Source organism: Oryx dammah, unplaced genomic scaffold (genome assembly GCF_014754425.2).
Source record: "Oryx dammah isolate SB20612 unplaced genomic scaffold, SCBI_Odam_1.1 HiC_scaffold_25, whole genome shotgun sequence".
In the NCBI taxonomy this organism is placed as follows: Eukaryota; Metazoa; Chordata; class Mammalia; order Artiodactyla; family Bovidae; genus Oryx; species Oryx dammah.
In genome coordinates, this window is record NW_024070209.1 from 54,031,849 (window position 1) to 54,059,768 (window position 27,920).

At 36.8% G+C, this 27,920-nt stretch overlaps 1 protein-coding gene across 2 annotated transcripts in view; it reads right to left on the reverse strand.

The window, feature by feature from the left end:
* Window positions 1-27,920, reverse strand: part of LOC120851300 (catenin alpha-2) — a 1,370,085-nt gene that overhangs the window by 13,051 nt on the left and 1,329,114 nt on the right. The window contains exon 18 of one of the 2 annotated variants that reach the window (XM_040223987.1): window positions 17,118-17,261. The exons of the other annotated variant lie outside the window; for it this stretch is intronic. Coding sequence (XP_040079921.1) covers window positions 17,118-17,261 — 144 coding nt within the window. The remainder of the gene's footprint in view (window positions 1-17,117; window positions 17,262-27,920) is intronic. 2 annotated transcript variants of the gene reach the window in all.

Here is a 27,920-nt window from a genome sequence, read left to right on the forward strand (position 1 = left end):
TTATTGTTGTTTAGTAGTTAAGTCATGTCCAACTCTTTGCAACCCCATGGACTGTAGCCCACCAGGCTCCTCTGTCCATGGGATTTCCCAGGCAAGAATAATATAGTGGACTGCCATTTCCATCTCCAGGATCAAATCCTCTGTGGCTACCTGAGTTCTGGATGAAGAGAGAAAAGAACAGCAGAAGAGATGCCTTCCCCAAGGAGTGTTTGTTGCCTTTCAGATCCTAGTCCCCTCTTTACACCCCATTTTTCCAAATCATAAACATTCTCTCCCTACTGGCAATATATTCTTATATTTCATGCTCCACTTCCAGCTCTCTCTGTTGCTCTATCCTGTTCTATGTTTTCCTCTCTTATATTGAAGAAAAGTTGGACTCTGGATTCAAAACCCAGGGTCAAACCCTGATGGGACTAATCACTGGCTGTGTGATGTTGAGAGAGCTACTTAACCTAGCACTACCTGAAATTATCTCTTATTTTATCTAAAGTAAAAGTGAAAAAAAAAGGACTTTGTAGAAGTAAGTATTGAATTAGATAATAATAACCCCTTGAAGCTGCACACCTAGCACATGGAAAGAAAGTGAAAGTGAGAGTGGTCCCTCAGTCGTGTCTGACTTTGCGACCCCATGGTGTAGCCTGCCAGGCTTCTCTGTCCATGGGGATTTCTCCAGGCAGGAATACTGGTGGGGGTTGCCATTTTCTAGGGGATCTTGCTGACCCAGGGATTGAATCTGGGTCTCCTGAATTGTAGGCAGACTCTATCCTCTGGACCACCAGGGAAGCCTAAAGCACATGGAGTACCTTAGAAAATCATAAACCTTCTTCCATTCTGTCCAGCACTTGGGACTCTCTACCATCACCTTGGTCTGCTGCTAATACCTAATAATTAGTTGAAAGGTTTTAGGGATAAAAAGAGAAGTTCACAAGGAGAATAGAAAAGCAGCAAAAGTTGTATTTTTTCTAGCACTACTGAAAATTTTAGATAGAGGAAGGAAGGCTCAAGATTCAGTACAAGAAAACACAGGGGATTTATGTATGGTATCCAAAATATCTAAGAATATTTAGGGCTTCCAAGGGTTGGAGAAAGACTTGGTAGTAAAAAAGTGAAGATGACCCTAGTAGGAGATGGAGGGAAGATAATCTGGTCTGGGAAAGTAATGTTTAAAGATCTAGTTTGAGAGGCATCAAAAGAAATAGTATAAAACATTTTACCCAACAACATATATGGCCTAACATTTCAAAAAAATTCAGGCCTCTCCAAAAAACCAGGGTCTTCATTTTGGTTAAGATATTATTTTCAGGTATTTCCTACTAAAAAACAAATAATGTTACCTGGGAAGTTTAATAGCCTAATTAACTCAACTCTTATATTGTTGTCAGAACCTGGTTGACAGTCCTGGCTACCTCAAACATGGTTTCCCTTTTGCCCACCAAATACTAAGGATCAACCTCTCAAGCCCTGTTTTTCAACTCCATTTAAATACAACTGAGTTCCCTAGATTTTTTCCTAAAGTCTTAACTCTATTGTTCTATAAAATGAGCTATTCTTAATCTTTAGCCCATTGGACCTAGCACCTACTGTCTTCAACTAAAATCGGCTTATCTCATTATCTTCATCCATCCATAGACTCACAGGGTTGAATCCACATATTCTTTGGGGGTGCTTGAAAGTTTCATCTGCCCAACTTCCCAGAACATGAGCATACCAATCTTGCTGGTGTGGGTTGGTGTGTAACCAATTTGGTTATACTGTGCTCATATTTATTAGCCAAATAAAAGTTAGCAAAGGGCAGACTAACTAAAATATAGCTATATTTTATATACAGACTAAATAAAATAAGGTCTACTGAAAATATACTAACCAAAAAATTCAGGGTAACTAAATGAAACTATAAAGAGAGGACACTGCCTAGGCTACAGTCTGAAAAGGCCAGGAGATAGCAAGAAGTAGGTCAGCTGGGGAAAAAAAAAAAAAAAAAGCAGCATGAGCAACCTTTAAACAAGTTATACTTGTCAATGCTCCAAGCCTCTTCCAGAAATGTCTCTTTTAGTGAAAGAAAGGACGGTTCGTGTGTGACACACCTGCTACCATTTTTTTTTCATTGTTACCTCTAGTCGGCTTACCGAGTCAATAACAATCGTTTGTTCTACTGGTCCTAGACATAGTCTTAGAATTCTTCTCAAAACAGCCAAGGACTTCCCTGGTAGTCCAGGGGTTAAAATCTGCCTTTCAATGCAGGGGGCATGAGTTCAATTCTGGTGGGTGAACTAAGACTCCATATGCTGCAGAGCAACTAAGTCTGTGCACTTCAACCAGAGAGTCCACGTAGCACAAAGAAAGATCCTGCGTGCTGTATCTAAGACCTGACACAGTCAAATATATAAATTAAAATACTTTTAGAAAAACAGCCCAGTCAATCATTAGAAATTGATAAGTGTAAGCAATCAAGATTAGACCCATTCACCATACCTACTATGGGCCTTTGAGCTGTTCCCCCAAAGGCTTTGATTAGCAGCAGTATATTAATATCATTTCCCCATCATTATCATATTGTTTCCCCTCATATATCATAAAGAATAATCTCTTAAATATAATGTGGAAAACTGAAGTGAAATGTTAGACATATATGCAATATACAAAATAATTCACTATGTCAACCTAAAATTCCCCCTCGTCTTTTATTACAGAAATGAGAATTACAAGAAGAAATGGATATCATCATTCAAGAACGCATAAGAGGTCTTTAGTATAATGCATCTTTTAAAGCCAGTAATTTTAATTAAATTAGTTTTGAATTAGAGCAGTTGATCCATGGCTTTTTATAATTGAATACATTTTTCTGCCTACTTTGAAATATTCATTGAGTAGACATTGAATCACACCCTCTAAATCTTTGTCTTTCTTCCTAGTCAATGTTTTTTTTCTTTGTGAGATGTCAGCTCACTACCAGTTTTATCACATATTCAATTATTTTCCAAGTATTCACTGTATACACTGTCACAGATTCAGGTAGATATGTCCTACCTTGAATTCAGAGCACACCCAATGAGTTGTAAGTATTTAAATTTTATATCCTACTTTAGTTTCTTGCAAGACTGTTTACTTTCATAAAGACCTCTGACATTTAGAGAATCTCCTAGTCTTCTGTAGACTTTTCTTAATTACTCTTCCCAACACTCCAGAGACAAGTGAGAGGTACCTGCCCTCACCACTGTCTTCTTAGTCTAAGTTATTGACAACACAATTCTTCCAATTGTTTAAGTTAAAAACTCGGAATCTTATATTACATCTTGTTCTCTCTGAGCCAGCATATAATCTGCCATCATATTCAGTCAACAGCATCTTTGAAATAATTCCAGTATTTGACCTTTTCTCACCTTCTTCATTATTATCTACATGGCCAACCTCCATCAGAATCTCCTGTTAGACTGTTGCAATATCATCCCCTAACAGTTTCCTTGCTTGCTTCCTACTCTTTCTCCCTTTAATTGGAGCCATAATGGTGCTGTTATATGAACTCAGATAATATCACTTTTCCTCTCAACATTGTCCAGCAGTTCCTCATCTTAGTCTTTGTAAAATCCAAAGCCATCAAAGTGACCTTCAGGGTCATAAAATCTGGTTCCCAACAGTTCTGATTTCTCTCTTGTTCACTCCACTACTAAATATTGGTCTCTTAACTATTGCTCAGACATGTCAGTGATGCCTGTCCTTCAGGGATTTTGTGTGTTTTCTCTCTGCCTAGAATGGTCTTCCTCCAGATATTTGCAAAGCTTGGTCCCTCAACTCTATCAGATCTTAATAAAATAATCAATATCTTGGTGAAATATCTTGTCTTTCCAAATATCAACTCCATTGACTCACCCTTGACATTTAATTTGCTATTATCTTTCCATTTTAATGTTTTTTCATATACATATCACCATCCAGCAAATATTTTATTCATGGGTTTATTGTCCCTCACCCCCAGCTATATCACAAACACTTAAAACAGTGTCTGGCATATGGTTCTTCCATAAATATTTCCTGAATGTTGTTAAATAACTGTAACTTTTTGGATGAGGGACAAAGAGATCACAAAGCTTGTCCAAAGACACAAAGCTAGGGCACAATGCCTAGTCCAATATCTAACTCACCAAGCCTTCAACTTGTTTATTCTTCTATGGAAGAGTACCCAGAGGCATAACATTAGTAGAAGAGTGGAATTTAGGGACACAGTATAGAAAATAATGTTAGCCATCTACAATAAAAGACTTATGACCTCTCTCTCTCTCACTGTGCCCTCAGTGGTAGAGCTTCAGGATCATTCTTTGCTCAGAAAACATCCATGATTCAATTCTTTGTGTTTACTGCTTTCTGTGTGTAAAATACTGAGCTTTCTTTAAGTATCACCTCCCTCAATAATTGCTGTGCTGTGCTTAGTCACTCAGTCATGTCTGACTCTTTGCAACTCCATGGACTGTAGCCTGCCAGCCTCTTCTGTCCATGGGGATTCTCCAGGCAAGAATAGTGGAGTGGGTTGCCATGCCCTCTTCCAGGGGAATCTTACCAACCCAAGAACTGAACCCAGGTTTCCTGCACTGTAAGTGGATTCTTTACCATCTGAGCTACCAGGGAAGCACCCTCAATAATTAGTACCAGCATCTGTAAAACACTGAGATGTGCTTGCTAGGTATAGTTTGGGTGTCTTAATAAATAATCTTCCAAATGTATATATTACCATCCATTCTTTAAATATGAGGAAACAGAGAAAAATTAAGTTCTTTGTGAACATGGGTTCACAAATTCATATCTGGTAGTTCAGTTCAGTCGCTCAGTCGTGTCCGACTCTTTGCGACCCCATGAATCACAGCACGCCAGGCCTCCCTGTCCATCACCAACTCCCGGAGTTCACTCAGACTCATGTCCATCGAGTCAGTGATGCCATCCAGCCATCTCATCCGGTCTTCCCCTTCTCCTCCTGCCCCCAATCCCTCCCAGCATCAGAGTCTTTCCCAATGAGTCAACTCTTCGCATGAGGCGACCAAGGTATTGGAGTTTCAGCTTCAATCCACCCATGTGACACATGACACACAGTTTTCCTTAATCAGGCAAATCCACCTTAGTGTTTTCCTGCCCTGAATTCTGTATTCCTGGCTATTGGTGCCATTTATTTGGAGCTCAGTTTGAATTATGATTTTAACTATTCACAAGTGTGAATCATGTAACCAAGCAGTAATGAGGTGAATTTCCTTAAGCCATAAAGGAAAAAAGGTCATACCAACTTCCAATCTTGCAATCATGATTCACATGAGATAGGGATTAGGCACAGAACAAGGACATCATCTTCTACTTACTCATTTTCTTTCCAGCAACCAAAAAGTCATCTACAAGTTCAAGGGAAACTTGAGCAAATACAACGTCTAACTCTCCTTCTGGTAGCAATCACATACGCTACTTCCTATTCATCCAAACTTTATGAAAAAACAATTTTTTATTCTAAATTTCTAAAAAAAAAAAAAAAAAGCCTTTTACTTCTCCACACAGGAGGCACCATGATATGTTGTAAATTTGACACAGTTTTTGAGAACACAACATATATTAGTTCTACCATCATCTGTACTGTCTGACCAGTACTATATCCTGTATTTCTTGTTCACCTACTTGTCTAAGTGAGGCAGGAACAAGCAATATCCAAATGCACATAGCACAAGTGCCCAAAGAGAAACTGGCTCTCATCTTGGCTGTGCTAGTTGCTGCTGATGACAGCCTTATAAACTCTCCAAGCTTCTGTTTCTTCAACTGTAAAATGGGGTTATTAATACCAATATATTTTTACCAGTTATTGAGGTCTAAGTGAGAAATTAAACTTGAAATCCTTTTTAAATTTTAAATAGATATGTCACTATAGAAGATTATTATTTAATTTTTGGGTACCTTTGGAGAGTTCTTTTAGAATCTTCATCATAACTTACTTGACCACCTGCATATCTCAGGCCCAAGAAACTGCACAGGAAGGACACTTTCATCAGATGCCCAGGGTAGTGTAAGGGTAATATAAACCTTAGCAGGATAAGGACAAGGTATTTAAAAAAAGAATAAGGTTTCTTTCTCCATCTGACCTTGGGCATGACTAGGGCAGAGTATGGATGGGGTGGTCTAGTTACAATCTAATTTTCTCCATTTATAGAGAATGATCAGGAAATGATTCCCAAAATAACTATAACATAGGAACCTGCTATTGGAGACCCAAAAACTGGCTGTAGAGTGCATCCCCCAAAAGATAAAGGTCAACCAAGAAATAAAGATAAACCATTCTTGCAATATGAGCATCCATGAAGCTGTCCTTGTGATTCCAACTCAATTCCTGTTACATTTCTTGCTAGAATGAAATAATTAGTTATCTGTTGCTTTGTCTTCAAAGACTTTATGCATATGTGCAAGTCTTATCTCCAGGACTAGACTTCTTGCTATTTATTAACAAAAATTCCCGACCCTTTATTGACATGTTCTCCACAAAGGCTAGCACCACATAAGCCACAGTAGCTTTGGGTGGGTGTATCCCCAGTATTTAGTCAGTAAGGTATGGATTCATAGTTCAGGCTGCCTCTTAAACTGATCTGCAAGATCAGCCTACTGATAAAAGTAGACTAGTATCTCTCTTTATTGGGTCAATGTACTTTGGATATTTTCCAGATTTAATACATATTGAGCAACCCCACCAATATTTTCCATTACTTGATCTTCACTCCTCCCGATGATACATCACTTTATCCTTACTATTTGATACAGGAGGGAATGGAGGTTTAAAGAAAAGTAACTCGCCAGCTAATAAGACAATTACCAGGGATTTAAGTGCAAGATTTCTATTCCTGTGTCTGTTTTTAATAACACACTGCTGCTCCAATCGTTTTTGAATAAAATAAGAAATAAAGGGCATTTAAGGTGGTTCCCCTGAGAAGCCAGGATACACCCCCTTACAAGTGCCTGCCAGGGCTTGACCTGGTTTGGAACCTTATAATCTGTCTCTCCTGGAGTGAATATTTTAGGGAAGATATAGCCACAGCACCAGAGGGTTCCCTTCAGTCTAAAACTGGAAATATTATTTCTTTGGTCCAACAAAGAACCTCTATGGATAGACAACTTATTGTCTGTCCTCTAGCAAAAGAGGTTGAGCTATACAAGAAACTTTCAAAAACACAGATTAAAGGGCAAAGTATTCTCAAAGACTGGAAATGCATAACAGTATTGCCCAAAATCATAGAAAATATATTAGTGGTTCTTTTGAAAGCAAGACTCAAATCTATGAAATTGGAAAACTTCTTTAAAAAAAAAAAAAAAAGCACTTTGTGAACTTCCAGGAAAATGGCAACTTTTAACCAGTGAACAAAGATAAACATTAAAGAGTTGGAGAGAGTCTGATACAGTATCTTGCCCCTACTGAAAATCATACTTAATATTAAGATGAAAGTGTCCTCAAGGCACAATCTCTAACTTGGAGTCCCTGTGAATCTAGCCTTTGACAAAGTTAAATCACCTCTGTATTTATTATAAGATGTAAAGGCTACCTCATTATTTCTTTACCTGATGCACTAAAAAATGCCAAGGTAAATATTTCAAATATACTACAGCAACAGCTTTGAAAGAAAGAGTGAGCTCTGTTTTATCTGAAGTCACCACCTGTTACAGCTTTCCAACCTTCTCTGTAGAAAGAATTCATGCTAAACTATAAAATATATTCAATGTCTACCTACAATTTGCTTAGTTTCCAGGGCTCATCCAGCACTAATTTCAGCCTTGTAGAGTTACTCATCATAAATAATACCTCAAATAACCCATATCAGTAATTTGAATCTCAAGGAGACCTTTGGCCTGATGCATTTCTTCATATTTTTAAAGAAAAAGTATAAACTATCACTTTTTCCTTGTGTTTAAGCAGGCACTGATTATCTAGCTCATCATAAAAGGGTTAAAAAGTATACTGAGAGAATAGTTAAAGTAATATGTAAAGATACATGAAAATGTTTAAAAAAAAAAGGTGCTATAAAAACAGTTGAATTGTTTTCAACTCAATACACTTGTTTTAAAAAGCAAGAAACTGAAGTCATTTTACTTAACTTTCTTTTAAACATTCTTATGAGAGCCCTTAATTGCCTTTGAGAGTAGAAATGCCTGTATCTCTAAGCCAGGAATATTTGGTGTAACCAAGAAGGAAGAGAGATGGGGACCTTTAAAAGGTGTATGAAGGTTAGAGCTAGGGGATGATGGTGATGGATTCTCATGAGTCTTGCTTCAAGAGAAGTGTACCTTCACAGCCTGATGCCAGGCTAGAATGGTCATTTGGTAAATGAGTCTGGAACCTGGAATCTGCAGTCTTTTAACCTTCCAGAGGGAGGAAATAAAAGGCTCGATTTTAAATAGTATGTATATTCTAGGTGCAAGATCAAGAGTTCAACCAGACCTATGGTTCTCATCTGGGGCAATTTTGTCCCCTGAAACCCAGGATATACTCGGCCACGGTCAGAGAAACTCTTGATTGTCACTACTGAGAAAAGGAAATGGATACAAGCATCGAGTGGGGCAATGCCAGTGAGCTTGCCAAATGTCCTATACAACAGGGTACCACAACAAGCTTCTCACAACTAAAGATTACTTAGACTAGGCTAGACTGGAAGAGCCTGCTGGGACAAACCATGAGTTCTAAGATAGGGTTGAAACTGACTTCTAGTCCTGGTAATCTCTTCCCATAGCCTTCCTCCTTTCCTTCCTTTTTAGACTGGTATTTTTCAAAGTGTGATCCATGAGTAACCACATTCCGACTGTTTAGAAACAGAATACAGATTCCTGATCTCATATATGAGTGTCAGAACAGTGATGGAAAAGTCTAAGGTTCTCCATTTTTATTTGCTACACCCATGTGATTCTTCCACAGACTGAAATATGAGAATCACTACTTTACTTCTCTGTTGAAGTCATTCCCGTCTATATTTTCAATTATCACCTCTCTGCAGTGATTCCTCCAGGGCTCTCAGTGACCTCCTCCCCCCTCAAAAAAATGCAATTTCTATGAGGACAGAGACATTGGCTGGTCGTTCACTACTATCTGTCCAATGGCTTGATTGGTAGACATGATGAAAGATACCTACATGATAAAAAGACCATCATCTTTTGGAAGAGATGAGATAATGAAGACTAGAGTTAGTGACCCATTTACCTGGTCTACTTTCTGGGCCTTGTACTCAGTCTGTGGCATACAGTAACACATTTAAGCTTAAAAACAACACAATAAAGTAGATTTTAATATTTTTTTTCACTTTACACTTGAGAAAAATGGGGCTCAGCTGGGTCAAACATTTTGACTTCTACTGGAAGTCAGAAACCAGTTTGTGTTCCACTGAATGGAAAGTATACATGGATAAGAACAGCCACTCCATGCCTACTTCTTCCTGTTTTTTTTTTTTTTCAGATTCATCATATGATGTAAGTAGACAGCAACTGGGTAGGGATATAGATGTTCCTGAGAAATATTTTAAAGGGTGCTAACACAACTAGGAAGTACACCATTTTCCCCTCTCCCCTCTTTTCTTCTTCCTGTGGGTAATGGGAGGATGAATACTTTGCTGTCAACTTGGACCAAAAGATAAATTTGAGAGTGGAAGCCTCATGATAAATAGAGCAAAAAAGTAAAGTCATAAGGAGTTTGGATTCTTGATAACTCTTGTTTCACTATACAAGCACTGAACCACCCATAGACAGTGTGTGTGAGTGAGAAATAACTATTTGGATGTTTTATCATTTCAGCCATGTCTGACTCTTTGTGACCCTACGGATTGCAGCCTGTCAGGCTCTTCTGTCCACGTGATTCTCCAGGTGAAAATATTAGAGTGGGTTGCCATATCCTATTCCAGGGTATCTTCCTGACGCAGAGATCAAGGCTGAGTCTCTTATGTCCCCTGCATTGGCAGGTAGGTTCTTGACCACCAGCACCACCTTGGAACCCCACATTAATATATAGCTGAATCTAAATTTAATTAAAACACGTGAATTATAAATACTATAATTGGGAATTAATAATTTAGAATACTTAATTTAAAAGTTATATTTCACACCTAAATATAATTAACATTTTAATATATCACAACCTTCATATGGGAGGGCAAATGAAACCAGCCATGTCTCTTGGTCCTTATTTCAAATTCCTTTTTTAAAATAAATGATTAATTTGACTAATTCAGCTATCTGGGAACAAATTCTATGTTTACATACCATAATCCTTTAAAAAAAAAAAGTCTACATAATGTACCAGAAAACTTAACAAAGTTCATTACAAGGAAACTGAGTTTGCTAAAGAAAAAATTACCTGATTTTAGGTCCCAAAATGTAGGTAAACAATATGCTTTGAGATCTAGTATTTAAAATAAAATAAGGTGCTTTTATGTGGGAATAAGTGAGTGAATAATTCAGGGGATATTCTATGAATGAATGAATGACAGGCTTCACAAACATTTACTAGAATTTCTCAGTGTGATAACATACTACAATGGAAAAAGAATGGCCAAGAAGCTAACCTAGAAAGCACATATTATGTGCTCAATGTGCCAGGAACCAGGGACAAAATTAAGAACATTCAGGTACATTCCTATGCTTATGAAGCGACAGACTAGTTGAGGAATATAAACATATAAGTAAAGGAGTTCCTCCACTGCACTTCATGTCAGGAATGTCAGAGAGAATGCATCATGTTAGGGGAGATCAAGGTAGGCTTCCTGAAACCATTACCCTATATCAACCACTAACTTTGTGGCCCCCAGGAAGTAACTCAAATTCTCTGAACCTCATTTTCCTAATATTTTTAATGCAGATAACAGTATCTCCTCCACAGGATGACTTGAAAGCAGACTGTCAAGTGCTTTTCAAATGCTTAGCACAGTGCATGGAATATACTGAGCTCTCGTATCTTAGCTGGTATAATTGTTATTTACTGCATGCAATTGTCCTATTGTTCCTCTAAGTAGTAATAACATTTCATTTTATAAAGCAAAAGTTCAGAGATTAAGAATGTTACCCAGTCAATAAAAGACAGAGTTTGTTTCCAAATTCACTTCAAATAACAATACCGGACACGACTGAGCAACTTCACTTTCGCACTTCACTTTCATGCATTGGAGAAGGAAATGGCAACCCACTCCAGGGTTCTTGCCTGGAGAATCCCAGGGATGGGGGAGCCTGGTGGGCTGCCGTCTATGGGGTCGCACAGAGTCGGACATGACTAAAGCGACTTAGCAGCAGCAGCAGCTTACAATTTTAGTGTCTACCTTAAAAGAATGTGATCGCCTCTTACTTTTCGGATCTTTGCCATCAAAACCATGTAACTGTTACTGTTCTCTGACTTGGTTTTTACTCAGGTAAGATACTAGGCCCTAAGGTAATTTAAAATAATTTTGCATGGCACATCTCTAAGAACCACCCAAGGTGATGCTTGGCTAGATTGATGCAATAAAGGCCCAATGACGGAGCTACACTTCTTTGGCAAAAAAATCTGCAAGAATTAAAGTATTTTCTTTTATATTAATTTGCCAAAACTAATTTTCTCAATCAATGGTAGACACCGGCATCCTATCAGTCAATGTCGCATGTCAGTTCTAGAATGTGACAGTATCTCCAGCTCTGCCAAAGCAGTTATTGCTAACAATTGCACGGAGTTGAGAGATTAATATGAAAAAAAAGCAAGTTTCTCTATCATTTCTTGACTTCTAAACAAAGACATTCTCAAATGAAAAAATGGAGAAGATTCCAGCATTCTGGAATGGGAGAACCATATGGAATCAATCAAAAGATTAAGTCCAGAACTGACCCTCCTGGCTGTGATCCAGGGCCACATTCTCCCAGAGCAGGGTTCATTCAGTGCCTCTCTCTTCTTTGAATATTTGTATAGCTTTCTACACAGACCAGTGGGCTACTCATGAAGAAAAATATGAGCACTTCTAAATGATTATTGATTCAAATATAGAGCTATGTTGTTAATATTTTTCAACATAGACCATAGACTCTACATTGGCATTAGAGCTTGATTTTTCTAATTATGATGGGAATACATGTGCTCTGCCCCTCTCTTATATCCTAGTCTTTGTGATCCTATGGACTGTAGCTTGCAAGACTCCTCTGCCCATGGGATTCTCCAGGAAAGAATATTGGAAAGGGTTGCCATTTTCTCCTCCAGGGGATCTTCTCAACCCAGGGATCAAACCTGTGTGTCCTGTGTCTCCTTGCATTGAACAGGAGGATTCTTTACCACTGAGCCACTTGGACCATAGACCCTGCATTGACTTGAGAGCTTGATTAATCAATATTTCTTTTCAATAGAAAAGAAAGTGAAAGTGACATCGGTCAGTCATGTCCCACTCTTTGCAACCCCATGGACTGTAGCCTACCAGGTCCCTCTGTCCATGGGGTTTTCCAGGCAAGAATACTGGAGTGGGTTGCCATTTCCTTCTCCAGGAGATCTTCCCAACCCAGGAACTGAACCCGGGTCTCCTGCATTGTAGGCAGATGCTTTACCATCTGAGCCACCAGGGAAGAGTTCTCCTAATTAAAATTAAAAAGTAGTCAAATGATTCTTCCAAAGAATATGAAGCAGAAATAAACACTGCTCTGCACTATTGTCTCCATCCCTTACCCTGACACAAATTGGGAGCTGTAGAACTTATCTCTGAACTTGATTAACTTCTTGCACTAATCCATGATGATGAAAGACACAAAGCGATCCCTTAAATGTTTATAGTCTCATGCCTTTTCTTCAAGCCATACTTAATAGCTTAGTAATTCTTTATATTTGACAACCACCATTATTTGAAAATTATTTTTATGCTTAACTGAAATTTAAACCAACTTTCCCAAGAACATTATGTTACTTTTATCCCATTTTTCCAAATCTTTAGCTCTTAATAGTTTATTTTTTAATTTATATCTTCCTCCAAGAATATAGAAAGAATGAGTCAATTTTATTGCCTGAAACTTTGCTATGGAAATGAGTCACCTGGCATGTTGAAGGTGAGATAGGGTAGTTAATTACAGATTCCAAGAATCTACATATGCTCTACAATCTCAGGAAATCACTACATATGCCCTACAATCCTGATTCAAGGGGTCTGCAGTCTGGCCCACGATTTTGCATTTTAACAGTCTCTTTCCACCTCTTTCTGTGTTTGGTTTGACATATGGGGGTGATCCTCTGACCATTTTGGGAGACAGTCATTAAAATAAGGTTATGTCAGAAAGTTTTTCTGACTTCCAGTGCCCACCTACCTTTCCTACTTTACCTCTTTTTGGCTATTAGAATGGCCAAAGTAATAACCTGGAAGGAACTTGGATAGCAAGAAATACAGGAACAGTGCCCTCTAAGTGATACAAAGTATACAGTGAATATCATCTGAGTCTACAGCAACAGAGAGGCATTCACATTTAAATGTACTCCTATGTCAAAGTGGGTAAAAAAAATGAAGTGAAAGTCATTCAATTGTGCCCAACTCTTGCAAGCCCATGGACTGTATAGTCCATGGAATTCTCTAGGCCAGAATACTGGAGTGGGTAGCCTTTCCCTTCTCCAGGGATCTTTCCAACCCAGGGATCAAACCCAGGTCTCCTGCATTGCAGACAGATTCTTTACCAACTGAGCTATCAGGGAAGCCCAAAGTGGGTAAATCATGGCCAAATCAATCACCTCTTTCCAAGTGTATTAGGGAAAGAGACTTGCATAATCATTGTATGTTTGAGAGCAGAGTCTGACATGATTCCTATTCAGTGCAAGAAACTTCTATTTGCTTCAGAAAACCATACTGGTTACACGAATTCTCATTAGCTTATGGGCATTTCTATGACTATGCAACCTGTCTAAACTTGTCAGTGATAGAGCCCTTGATTTTCCAAATGACAATCCATTTCCACCTTCAACAGAAAACCAGAATGTCCCAGAGCTACAGCTTTCTTCTGTCCCCAATTCTTTCAATTTATTTACTTCTCTTCCACAGCTGTGGTCGTGAGTGATCATATGACCTCTTGTGTAACTGAGAAAGTAGCAGCCTGATTATATTTTAACAATCATTCTAAGTCATTCACTTGCAGCCTCCTCTTCATATATTATAAAGTCAGCATATAATTAAGGGGAAAGGGGCTCAAAAGGTATGGGACTAGACTTGAAGCAAAGACTTCTTATTTTGATATATGACATTTGTCAACACAGGTTATTCTCTGCAAAATTTACAATTCTGTGGGCTTTTGATCTGAAATATTTCCCTGCCCACAACACAAATCTAAAATACTTTGTTCAAAGTTAGCTGAGGGCCTCAGCTTCTCACAAAGCCATCCATCCCAGGACAATCCAATCCAACTCAACCCGCAGGGATATCTCTTAGTACTTTGACACTTATTGTCTTCACCTCTCAGTTGTCACGTGGTATGTGTCTAGACTTCCAAAAATGTTTCACATTCTTCAAGAGTAGGAACCAGGTCTTATATGCCATTTGTCCTCATAACACATAGTTCAGGATTCATCAATTCCCTACTCACCAACTCTTCCCAACACCACAGAGTAATTCCTGCAACACTGCATAAGTAATTCTGAATTTCAGAGTCCCAGTGAGACCTAGCTCCATCTATTACCTAGCGGGTATGGATATTTTATTTCAAATATTCAAAATAACAAAATTAAGAAGTTAAAAAACAAGTTAGTCTTTCAAATGAACACATCAATCAATCATCAATCATCAATTGCTTGATAATGTCCACTTAGAAGAATGGGAACTACTAATATTGTTAAACAAGTAAGACTATATCAGATAGAGGGTACATTTTGAGACTAGGTTGGAGTGAAATTTTTCTTCAGGTTTGAATAACTCTATGTCAACTACAAAAATTAGATCTCATCAACTATACAGTCTTTTCCCCATAAACCATTTCTTTAAAAACATACAAAACAATATAACTTTAGAGCAGTATTACTTTAGAATATACCCTTTAAGTCATCTATCATCATTTTAGATGAGAAAACGGAGGCCCAAGTATGTGTGTGTGTTAGTCACTAAGTCGTGTCCAACTCTTTGTGATCCCATGGACTGTATAGTAGCCTGCCAGGCTCCTCTGTCCATGGAATTCTCCAGGCAAGAATACTGGAGTGGGGTGCCATTTCCTTCTCCAGGGGATCTTCCTGACCCGGAGATCGAACCTGGGTCTCCTGCATTACAGGAGGCCCAAAACATCAAAGGCATTCACTTTGAGTTACCTAATTAGTCACCGACAGAAACAGGAGTAGTGCTCTCATGTTCAGACATCAGATTAGTGTAACTTTTGTTACATGTGACTCTTTTGTTTAGAGCACAATATATGTATGTATTTTGAATTATAATTCAAATACATACAAAATGTATATAAAAACACTGAACACCACTTTAAATGAAACATGCACATGAGAGTATACAAGTGCATGCACACTGCATTCCATGATAGATTCTCTGAATTTGCACAACTGTACAACACAACCATTCTTAACTCACGAAGTTTAAAGATGATTGTATTCCAAGGGTTTGTAAAATATGAGCATTTCTTACCTGGCAGCTGTATGAGGGACTGATAAAAGACATGAATAACTTGAGGTATTATATGATTAGACATCAGACTTTTTTTTTGGCACTAGAGGTTTACTCCTACCTGGGGGTCCAGAGTCTACCACTTTTAATGAAAAGAAGACCAGAGACTTGAGAGGGATCACCCAACACAGGAGGTTTCATCACTGTTGCCCACATTGCAATATTAAGTAGACTACAGGTGAGTATCACCTACATTTTCCTCTGGGCCAGTTATGACTCCAGTTCTATTTATTGTGCCTAAAATCTTCACCATTGTAGTTGCTTCTTTAGGTTAGAAAGCTTAGCTGGGAAAATAGGTTCAGCAGTGACCATACCACTTTACCCCAGGTCATGAAAAGGACAGTATCTTGTGGGGAAGGACCCTTGTGGGAGAGGGCTGGAGGATCTACACTATTATAACAGAAGAGCTGTGGATGAGAACAGATGTCTCCTTTTAAACTGCCCCTATTCTCCAACACCAATATCCATACATAGCTAGTTAACTAAGGATTTGAAAAAAATGAATGATAAGCACTTAACTCCTTTCATAATACTTATGATTCAAACTGGATGTGTTTTATCCCACCCCATGAAAAGTAACAGGGCCTCAGATTCTGACAGTCAAAACTGTTAAGAAAACATCCATCCTGACACCCCTTAAAGATATAACCATCTCCATGAACTTCCTTTGCCTCTCATATATAAAAGTTGATATCTTGATGGTTTTAATAGGTACCCAGGAGAGAACAAAGAAAATGGAGAAACATGCTCACTGCAGTTGATCTTTTCTTTCTAAATACTAAGGCATATAAAAGAATTAAACAGCAACAGTGGAAATCTGAATATAACAAAGAACAGCAGCTTTTTACAACAGCATCAGTGTTATGATATATAACAAAAAGGTAGCAAATTTGGTTGAAACACATTGAAATGGTTGCACCCTTAATCTTGCAAGAGTGGTGACTTTTTTTCTTATTATTTTAGCTTCTGCATTGGAAAGTTTTCATTTGTTTACATCAGAATCAAGTTTTTGACAATTCTTGTGTATCAGTTTCTTTACAATTTTACTCTATAATTTTAGAAGAGCAGATTGATTCTTTGGCCAAACATCAATAAAGGGTATTCGCTCATCCTGAAATCTTTCAAGTGAAGAAGAATACACTCTTCTGACTTGCCTTACTTTAGAGAAAGCTTACTAAATGACTACAGAATGGGTTCATTCCATGTATGCAATGACTTTCCATCCCAAAGGGAAGAAAGACTGAGGAATAAAGGAATGAAAATACCATTTTCAGCTTCTCAAGTTTAGATCATCATTGGAGAGTATATCTGTGTTGTGAAATTCTTGACTTAAATAAAGAATAAATAAGTAGATCTTTTGCCCCAAGTTGGTTAATACAGTAATTAAAGAGGGCTTGATTGGTCACATTTGACTTCATCAAAACGCCATTCCCCCTACTTTCAAAATTAATGTTTACAATGAGATAGTTTAGATTAGAAAGTGAAGTTACTCACCATAGAAGAATCACTGCTTCCACTCCCGATCGGAGCTCCCTCAGCACAGGTTGGGAGGTGGGTAGAAAGTTGACTAGCCCTGCCCCCATCTATGACATCACAATCTACCTCATAAAAGGTAGTGAAAGTGCTCTGAACTCCTGTCTGATTTCCGAGAGATACAGAAAAGAAAGAGTGAGAGAGAGAGCAAGAGAAAAAAAGAAAAAAAAAAAAAAAAAAAACAAAAAAATGTACCCTATTGGGAAGGGGTTAGGGAGGTGGAAGAGGGAGTGAGTAATTGGGAGAAAAAGGCCTGTGAATGAATTAAGTACTGAAAGAGATATGGGTGGGCGTCCCTGGTATTAAGCAGCCCGGCCCTTTGGATTCCTCATTGGTTCTTTTGAACAGATAAATTAACCATTTGGGAGAAGGAGGATGAAGGAGCATCCCACATCATCAGGCACTGTAGGGGAAAACTGTAGTGGGGTTCAAAGGGAATGAGTCCCCTATTTAAAAAATTGAAGATCACCAAGAAAGAAAGCAAGGGCTGAAACTCTTAACAGCAAGTGGTGATTGTAAGATGTCTTTGTTGGAAGTTCCACTGCCCTGCTGCGTGACCTTCAGAAAGCTCTGGGTCTCAGCACACTCAGCCAGGTGCTAAGGGGGTACTTACCTCTTCCATTGGGTTCACTGAGGAATTAATGCACTCATTGTTGCTAGAATGGCATTTTTTAAATTTCTCCTTTTACACTCAAGGGTGAGTTTTGTGACAGGCACCATTGAAAAGATAAGCCAATAACCAATGTCGAGTTTGATCTTTGGAATTTCTACCTCTTAAAATGTTATCTCTGACATAAAATATTACTGACAATCTTAACAAAGTTTTTCTACATGCACCGAATATAACATACTCCTAAAAGGGAGAGTTAGTTCTCTCTTCAAACCTGGAGAGAAATCAAATGGAAATACTGCTACAATCACAAGGTCCCCTATGCAGGTACTTTCAGAGGTCAAGTTTAGATGACCCACTAATGCTCAATGACTAAACATTTTTGTTACATGCAGTTCTGTTATAGTCACAGAGTTATAGCTTTGTTTAAAGTCTGAATATATATATATATATAATCAAGCAAAATGGGAAAATAACGTGATCTAAGTTTTTTTTTCTTTTCTAATGTAGATTTAGAGCTTTGAAAATTGAACTACTCATAGTCTCAAGCGAGTATTATGACAAAACAAAAGGAAGAGCAAGCAGTCCTGAAACTATCCACATGGAAGCCAGATCTTTAATCTGCCCCGTGGAATATATGAAAAGTGAATCTATTTCCACAAAGAATAGTCTAGTAAAGTTTCAAAATAATAGCTTGCAATTCACATCATGAATGCTTAAAGGCTAGAGATTATTTTTGCATGCAGATAAACAAAACTCCTAATTTGGAAATTTTTTTCTGGTGTTTTAAGCCAATACAGTTCTATTTCCAATCCTGTCATTCTTAGCTTACCAAATATCTAAGTGTTTAGATCACAGTTTTAAACTAAAATTGGTAGATTAGGGAGCATTTTGAAACACAGGAGCTACTAAATTCAAACTGATTATGAATTTGGCAACATTACTCCCATCTTTTACTTCAAAATAAATGTTAAAAGCATTTAAAGATTGTCTTTAGGGAACTAAAGACAAAAGAAAAATAACTGACATATAAGAAGAAAGAATGAAATTTTTCCTATATTTGCATTTTTTAGTATTTTTTAGAAGAAGCGATAATACTCTGCATATGTTTTCCTTGCTGAATATTCTATTCTCACTTTCAATAAATCTAAGTCTAAATTCAAATTCACATTTAATAGCTTTTATTGTGTTAAATTTCACAATTAATGAACCTATAAAGCTATTTTCTTGCAATTTTTACATATTGAATCATTGACTTGTTGGCTTATCTTTGCTTTTTTTAGCTTTGTAACAGTCCCACTTGGTTTTAGAAATTAGCCATCTCCTGATTTCCCCATTGTAAGCAAAGTGTTATTCTTTTACCAGTTCTATAATCAAACAGTTTCAAAAGTGATGATTATATATCAGAAACTCATTTCTGTCATCTCACCTTTTGTACAATATATAAAGGTCACTATTTTAAGATTAATGATGCATCTGTCCATTCTCCCAATAAACACTTTGAAATTTTTAGTACTCAACAAAGGAGGGACACTTTTGCCAATATTAAGATATTAGAATAAAATTGGAGTTAAACACTTGTAAAATATTGCACTAAAACAAACTGGACTTAGATTATAATGTTTTTGTATTTCTAATTAATTATCTATCATCTTTTTGTAAGTGGAACATGACTTCAGGAACCCAATGCAAAACTAGGCTGCATCAAATGGATGCAGAGTGGTGAACTGTGCTGACTTTTTCAGTGATTTAGTATGATTGATTGCAATAATGTATTTAGTTATGATATTAGTTAAAATAGCAAAATTTTCTTTGACACAGAATGCAGTGCCTGGATCAGAAAATTTCTAGCTCTTCTTAGGATCTAGCCTCTTGATACTGTTCATGAAAACTAAGTCTCATTGCAATTATGGATCTGATGCATACTTCCTATGAAATTACAGAAATGGATGAGTTAGCCCTTCAAGACAAGACATGAAGTGTTTACAAGATTTCAGTCAAGAGACTTCATTATTGAAGTCATGATTATAATTTTCTTCGGATCAGAGAAATGTAAGATCGGTTTCAAATATTTATTTACTTGTTAGAAAAAAAAATGTTTTAAGTTAGTGCAAAGGATGAAGAAAAGCCAGGTGGAATAATTTGTACACTCCAAAAGAATAATTGGCAGAAGTATTTGCCAAGTAATTTATCATGGAAGATATGATCAGGCAGTTGGCATGCAATGTGACCAAAATCTTAAATATCCCAGCAAGAGAGAATACAATTAATTTTGATAGCAAAATATTTGAATTAGAAGTTTACAGATAAAGAAATGATGTTTGAGTTTGTCTTAAGATAGTGTCTTACATACAGAACCTTGGACTTATAAGAGTACATGTCCTTAGAAAATGATGCTGACTGGAACTTCTCCAGGATGTCCTCTTTCAGGTGCAAAATAAAGTTACAAGAGGAAACAGAGAAAAGAAGGCAGAATATAGAGATTTGACAGAACATCTAGCCAGATTTTCAATCAAGTTCATTATCAACAAGACATCTGTATAGATGAAGGTATTCAGAGAAAAGCAATAAAATAAGATATAGTACTGATGATGAAAGAAAAGTTTAAGGTCTGAATTAAGCTTGCCTTCAAGAAAATAGAATTAGGATGAAATATTTGAAATATATGTATTGCCCAGAAGGAAAATGACTGTTGAAGACACAGTAAGACATTGTATTTTGAAGCAGTAAAAGAAATCTGAACTAAAAATCCTCCATATTGCCCATCCAGAAGTCTTTCCTATTTGTAATAGACATGGGCCATAACATGACATATTTCTCCTCTAAAGGGCTGTGATCAAAGGTAGATTTTATAAATCATTTAAACTGGGGAAAGCATTTGACATAGTCTGTATGGACAGAATGTAGACAATAGTAAGTTAAGCACAGTTTTGTTTCCAGTAAACCAAGAAAACCAGTGAATACACAGAGGGAGCTCAACAGACGGCCCGCTATTCCAGCTGAAAATGCTAAACAGTAAAATGAGAAACTAAGTGAGGTAAAATGAAAACAAGAGACTATACAACCTAATAAAAGCACAATGGACAGAAAAATTTACCCTTTTACAAAAAATTATTTGCTATGAGAGGTAAAGAACCTTGAATGCTCTCACCCAACCAATATTTAGCACTGTGCCTTTTATGTAGGAGTTGAAATGCAATAGGAACATAAAATTCAATGAATTAAAATATCCTTATAGGAACAAGTAATAAATACAACTCTGAACTCTGATGGTTAGTTTGTTATTGAAATTAGGAACAGCTTGTGGAACCACTGTTTTTTTCCTAGAGAAAAACACTGCTCCTCTCTCAGTTTTGCTATGGGCATCTCTTTATTTCCTTTATTTTGAGTCATCTGAGGTCATGCAAAATCAATAATAAAATTCCCAGATAACATTAAGTATATGGTTTTAATATTCATATTCTCTTTTTAAATATATTTTATATCAACTTGTTCATATTTTAACTTCTCTTACAGCATGTCCAAGTAGAAACAAGAATAAAAACACAATAGATTTGGGTAATCCATTCAAAATAATATATTTCTTGACTAGAGCTGACAAATCGGAGGGTATACAGGAAAACCAAAAATGAGGAACTGAATTATAGATACTGTATCTAAATAAAGATATTCAATCAACACTTCAGCTTCTCATAGTTATTTGGTTCAACTGAAGGGAACAGGTAGATCTGGGTTGCTCTCATATATCCAAAACTAGTTTAAAATGGGGGAGAAGGTGCTAGCTCCTAAGATACTACTATAGACATTAATTCTTAAAACATACTGATAAACAAAGAACATCTTAGAAGGAACTCGGACAATTATTACATGTAGACAAGATTTCTGAACATATCTCATGGGAAAATTGTATAAACCAGGATATCTTTAGCTAGGTTTTCCTGTGTTTCACAGATATCAAAAGATTTGTGCAATCATTGTCCCTCATTTAGGTGCCTTCTATGTATCTCATTTCCAAGTTTCTGTAAAATATTACTATTCATTTGATGCCAAAGGAACCCTTAGAATATTAAAATCAAAGACATTAATTACTAACAAATAATTACATGAAATATTTGCCTGCCTTATTTAATTTGTGGCTTTTAAAACTTGAAAAAATTCTAAAACCCAAAGGAATGAAAGTCCATTGATTCAGTGACAGGTAATGGCATTGATATTTCTGACTCAGAGACACTCCTCTGTTCGTAAAGTCACTAACATTTTTTGCTCTTATAAGCAATAATGCCCTTAAACTAAAATGTAAACTGCTCAGCTCACAAGTTCATGTGGTGTAATCAAGTGAATCCACTGAGTAGACCCTAGTTTGGTCAGTCCATGTCTCCATTTGAGGTCAAAGAGTTATTTGCTTGGTTCACATCCCAGCTTTGCCACAATAGAGTCTGTTTTCTTAGTTTAGGATTTACATTAGAAAAGTCTTTTTCTATGCATAAAACAATTTAGTAAGATAACAAACTGGTTTAATTTCATGAGTGAATAAATGATTTTTTTTTCGATGAATAGAATTAACCATACTGGTAACTTTAGATTAGTATCATTGAGTATGTATCTGAAGAGTTACTTATAGTGAAGCAACATACACTCCTCCTTTGTGCAAGATTATTATTTGAAGTCAGGGTGATACAGTGTGGTGCTACAGACATGAAGCTTTCTATGATGCCTGAAACCCAAGGAGATTTTTTACTTTTCTTATAAAACTTATTTCAAATTTCTTCCAAAAATAATGCCTGGAGTTTGCTAAATGTCACTTTTAGAACACTGAGAGAATGAATTTGCACTGAAAAAAAACTTAAGGGTTATTTTTCTCTGAAGGTTTGCATAATTTGGGTTGCGCAAAAGTCAGTGACCATGGACACTGACATGAATGTGACTAAGGAAGATTTAAAGTGGGAATCAGAATTTCTATGGCTATAGTTGTACCATCATAACACATTAAGGTGTAGGCTGTTGGGAGAAAGATTGAGTTATGCAACAACCCATCATACTAGAAGATTAAGTGCAAAGAACTATTGCCATTCTGAATATGATGAATACCAATTTAATTTTGTTACTGTTACAGAGTTTCTTCATTATCCCTCCGTTCAGATTGATAATCTGACTTTAGCTTTAATCTTACTTTCCTTGGATCTGGATTTTCCTACTTTCCCAAGATCAGAAAAAGTTCTCTAAGCCAAATACTTAATAACTTACCCTCTGGAAGGTCTGGATAAAATTCTTTGAAACTGTTGTGAGTCGCCTGAACACATACCCTTTTGTTTAAATGAAGCATAGAAGTGCATTCCAAACCCAAAATGAAACAGCTAGCAATTTAGATTTTTTCCCATTACTACTATACTTTGATCAGTGGAGATAATCAAGAATTGACAATAGACAGAATCAGAAGATACATAAAAAAAGACTCTTTTCCCCCAAAATCATGCTTAAAGTATGAGTCTACACAACTAGGTATCAATACAATGCTTGTTTCAGTGATTGTTTCATCCCATTACAAAATACTGATACTTTTCTATAGAGGGAATAAAAAATTTTTCAAGTATAATGCAATTCTCATCTCAAACAACCACATTATATATATATGTGTGTGTGTATATATACAGACACATATATATAGGTATGTGTATATATATATATATATGGTATTATATAAATATATATAACATTGTACAAAAAAACCCTATATGTCCCCCCAAATTGTATTATATTGAATTAGATATGTCACAGTTGTCAATCATTTGTTCATTTCTTAATTATTGCTTATTAAGGGGACAAGGAAGCAAATCAGCTTTATTTGTTGTGTGTATATATGTAAGCATGTGCATATAGCATATACGTATTTTATTCAAATTGACTTGAATATGACCAGTTTCTAGTATTTTTCTGAGTATTTTTTAGCTATTACCATGAATATTCATGTTAGTTTTAACTGAGCCCAGTGTTTGAATCAGAGAAGGCAATGGCACCCCACTCCAGTACTCTTGCCTGGAAAATCCCATGGATGGAGGAGCCTGGTAGGCTGCTGTCTATGGGGTTGCAAAGAGTCAGACACGACTGAGCGACTTCACTTTCACTTTTCACTTTCATGCATTAGAGAAGGAAATGGCAACCCACTCGTGTTCTTGCCTGGAGAATCCCAGGGATGGGGGAGACTGGTGGGCTGCCGTCTATGGGGTCGCACAGAGTTGGACACAACTGAAGCGACTTAGCAGCAGCAGCAGCAATGTTTGAATGATATGAAACATAATTGACCCCTTATTCTCCAATTTTCTTTTTACCAAACCAGATTCTACCAGTGTTGCAAATTATGCTTGTTCACCTTGTCAAACTTTTCTCCATAACCCAATTGAGAGGAATCCAGATTTGGAAAGGAGATATTTAAAAGATAAAAGAACAAAAGTTCACTTAGGGCAAATTACTCAGCCCTTCAGGAATAGGTCATGGCTCCACTTAATCAGCCTGAGGACTAAGGGAACTAACATTTGTCACCTCTAAACTCTGTTCCTATATTTTGTTTGCATGAAAAAAAGGCTTTTATTTGCAATAAAATCTATTGACTTTGTAACTTCTCATGTAGAATCAGCTCTAAGTTATATCAGTGGCCCTCCATCTCTGAACCTGAATATCAAATTCTTGTCAAGAGCAGAGTTATCGCTCTTGTGTCCTGGCTTTATTGTTATAATGGGGCTCCTGTTGTATTTAAACTTAACATTTGAGATGGAATTTTTCGGTTTTATCAGAATGCTTGATATTCAGCATTCTATATTCGAAATCCCTACATTTGCGTTTTGAATCTCATTCATAATAATGTACAAAGTATAAATCTTTGGGTAGCTAAAGATTATCAAGGCTTATAAAATGGTTTTTGTTTCTCTAGTTGCATGTGTATATCTCCATTTTTAAATTTAAAAGAACGTATTAAATTCTCTGAAACTGAGTGCAAAAAAATTAATTAAAAATATGACAATCAAATATACAGGTAATTTCCATAGCATGGCATTGGAACTGATTTGTATTCAAAACATATTTACATGCTGAAAAAGTGTGGTTCAACTTGTCTCCCCGATGAATAAAATGCTGTCACCTTTAATGGGTATTACTTGTACTGAACTTATTTATGTTATGCTATGGTTAAATTTATTTTTCCTTTGTTTTTTCTTTTTCCTTCTTTTATGCTTCTTCCTTCCTCCTCTCCCCTTTCCTCTTTTCCCTTTCTTCTTACAACAGTCTTTTTTCCAGAAAGCATGTAAACCAGCTTAAAAGATTAAACTACCAAACATTAAACTAAACAAGCAAATAAAGCCAGTATATAAACTATCAGGCTGTTTAATTGTCTGGGCTTTCATTTCCTCTGCTTTCTCTCTAACATTTCTATCACTCTTTGAGGGTTTTTTTTTTTTTGGTTTGTTTTTAATTCCCTTTCCCATTACCTGCTTAGCAACCACATTGAGCTGAACTGGCTCACAAATATGCATCTTCTACTGTGAGATTTAATAAGAATGGCACCTTTCCACTGTTGAGAAATGTTTAAGCTAATGACTTAAAAAAAATTGATCGCCAGCCAGAAAACTAATGCTGCTTCTTAGATAGCAGTTGTGTGAATGAGCATCCATAGGCATATGCCCTGGTTTTCTCTATTTCTCTAGTTCCCATCATGACTCATGAAAAGCTTTTCACACACTGTCACCATGTCCTATTGAGATTTCCTGAGCCACCTCTCAAGTCAAAGGCAGACACCACAGAAGAAGCCTTTCCCACTTTGTACACATAGACTCACATAAAACATACACATGCTGACATGGTATACAATTATGCACACGCGCATATTTTTAGTTTAAGTTCACCATGCCAGCATAAGACTATAAAAACATGGCATTCGGTTTTTAAATCCAAATAATTTTTCTTGGCAAAAGGAAAAAAAAAAAATCCAAATCTCTTCTGCTTCAGTAGAAACTTTAACTTCTAATGAAAATACTATCTTGGGGGCTTTCAGAGAAGCCACAGTTTTGAATACCATGTACACAAAGACACAGGAAAAAAACAAACACAATTTAAGTATTTCTCTTTTTAATTGCATATTATATGTAATACTATATTATATATATATATATGCATACTGTATTTAATATAGTAACTTCTTAAAAATGTGGCAATTTCGTCATGCCAGACAACAAAATAAATGGGGCCCGAAGCATGGATGAACTTTCTTGGCAAAATCATTGAAAGTTTGTGTGTATGGGGTCTCACATTCTTGACTCTTTCAGAATTTTGAAGACAGTCATGTGTGCTACTGTGCAAAATGAACATATTGCTGTTTTTTATTTTTATTTTTTTCCTCTATTGGCCATCAATGAAGGATGAAGAAGAAGATGGAGGCAGAGTGGCAAAGACAGCAGACTACAGATGCAGGTGTGGCACCAAATAGCAATCAAGCTTGGAAAAAAATCATGAAGAAACCAAGAGCAGGCCCATAACTGAGCAATATAAGCAAATCTTTATAATGCATTGGACTCAGAATTATTATAAAGTGGTATAACATTCCTCTAAAAGAAGCCTTCTCCCATGCAAGGATTTATGAACATTGCCAATAAGACTCAAAGAAGGAAACAGGCTTTGTGATAAGTGTTCTCAAACACCTCTGCCAAGGCCAACAGTGCAAGTGATAAAAGCCAGTGATGGTTTGGACTACAACTAAATGAGGAAAATACAATGGAAATGAAGCTCTGGAGGCAGTGATGAACAATGAGCACTGAGAGGACGATGGAGAGCAATTCTGCCCGTAAAACTTGCTTAGATGAGGTTGTGGAATCTGAGATCCACAAAGATGCTCTGCGCATCCATGTAAATAATAAGATTTGGAAAGTAACAAATGAAAGCACACAAGGCAAGCGAAACAAAATGCACTCAGTCCCACAGGTGCTTGATACAGATGGACATGAAAGCTGAATGGTATGGGAAACTATACCATTGAGGCTGAAGATAAGAAAGGAAGCAAGGGAAATGCAATGTTTCGATCACTTCTTGGCAGAGAGAATCTTGGTAATAACCAATGTGGCAGGAAGGACACATTGCAAGACAGATTGCTCTTGGTTGTTGAAGAATGTTGAAGCGGGATCATTTTGGAAAAGGAAGGGTGACTATGCTTTGCTAAGAGGCACAAAATCGCAATTTACTGGGCACTAGATGAGACTGCATGGAACAGACTTTCTAAATGGAATCTCCATGCAAGCCAGATAAGCTCTTTTCCCAGCTATGTTTTCTAAATGCCAAACAATACAGGAACCGAAACCTTTGGGTTCAAGGGTGATTTTTACACATATTTTTAATCAAATGGTGAATTTCTGGAAATGTCTTGAGGAAGAATTGAGCTTCACGACCAGTCTGATGTTCACAAGGCATTCACCATATGGATAATATTCTGTTTCTGGTAATGCCACACTGAAAATGGCAGCATCGTGGCTGACTGGGAAAAGAACTAAAGGTGGCAGAGCCACACTCAGGAATTTGCAAATAGTTTACAATAGATGGCATCTTATGTTGAAAGAAAGGGACTGAGGGAGGAGAAGAAGCCAAGGTAAGAACCTCAACACATACATTTGGAAATCTTGCCAAGAAATCATGATACGTCTATTCATTGAGCTTTTTGTTTCTTTGCATTTGATGAAAATGGACCAGATACTTATATTTTCATGAGAAGGGAAACACTGAAGTGATTGAATAAAGGATCTATAATTGTTAGTGTCTGACAACATGTTAGTTTTTGGCAACAGCACATCAACCTGTATTAAATCCAAATGCTTTCTGGCTTTTAAAGGTTATGGATAACCTAGTATGCATTGGAACCTGATGAATGAATTCCTATTGTTTTCACCATCTCTAATGTGTGAACACAATCCACACATAGAGAGGCTGGCTCCTGAACAGAGAATGAAAATTACTAGGACTAACAGAAGGAAGTAGACTTACAATGAGTAAATATACAAAAGCCCCAAATAATTATAATAGTAACAACTTGGCAATGACTTTCCAGACTATGAAATTAGTTTTCTTGTGAAGAATGGAGATTTTATAAGGCTAGTATAAACATAGGGTAATTGGAAAATCAA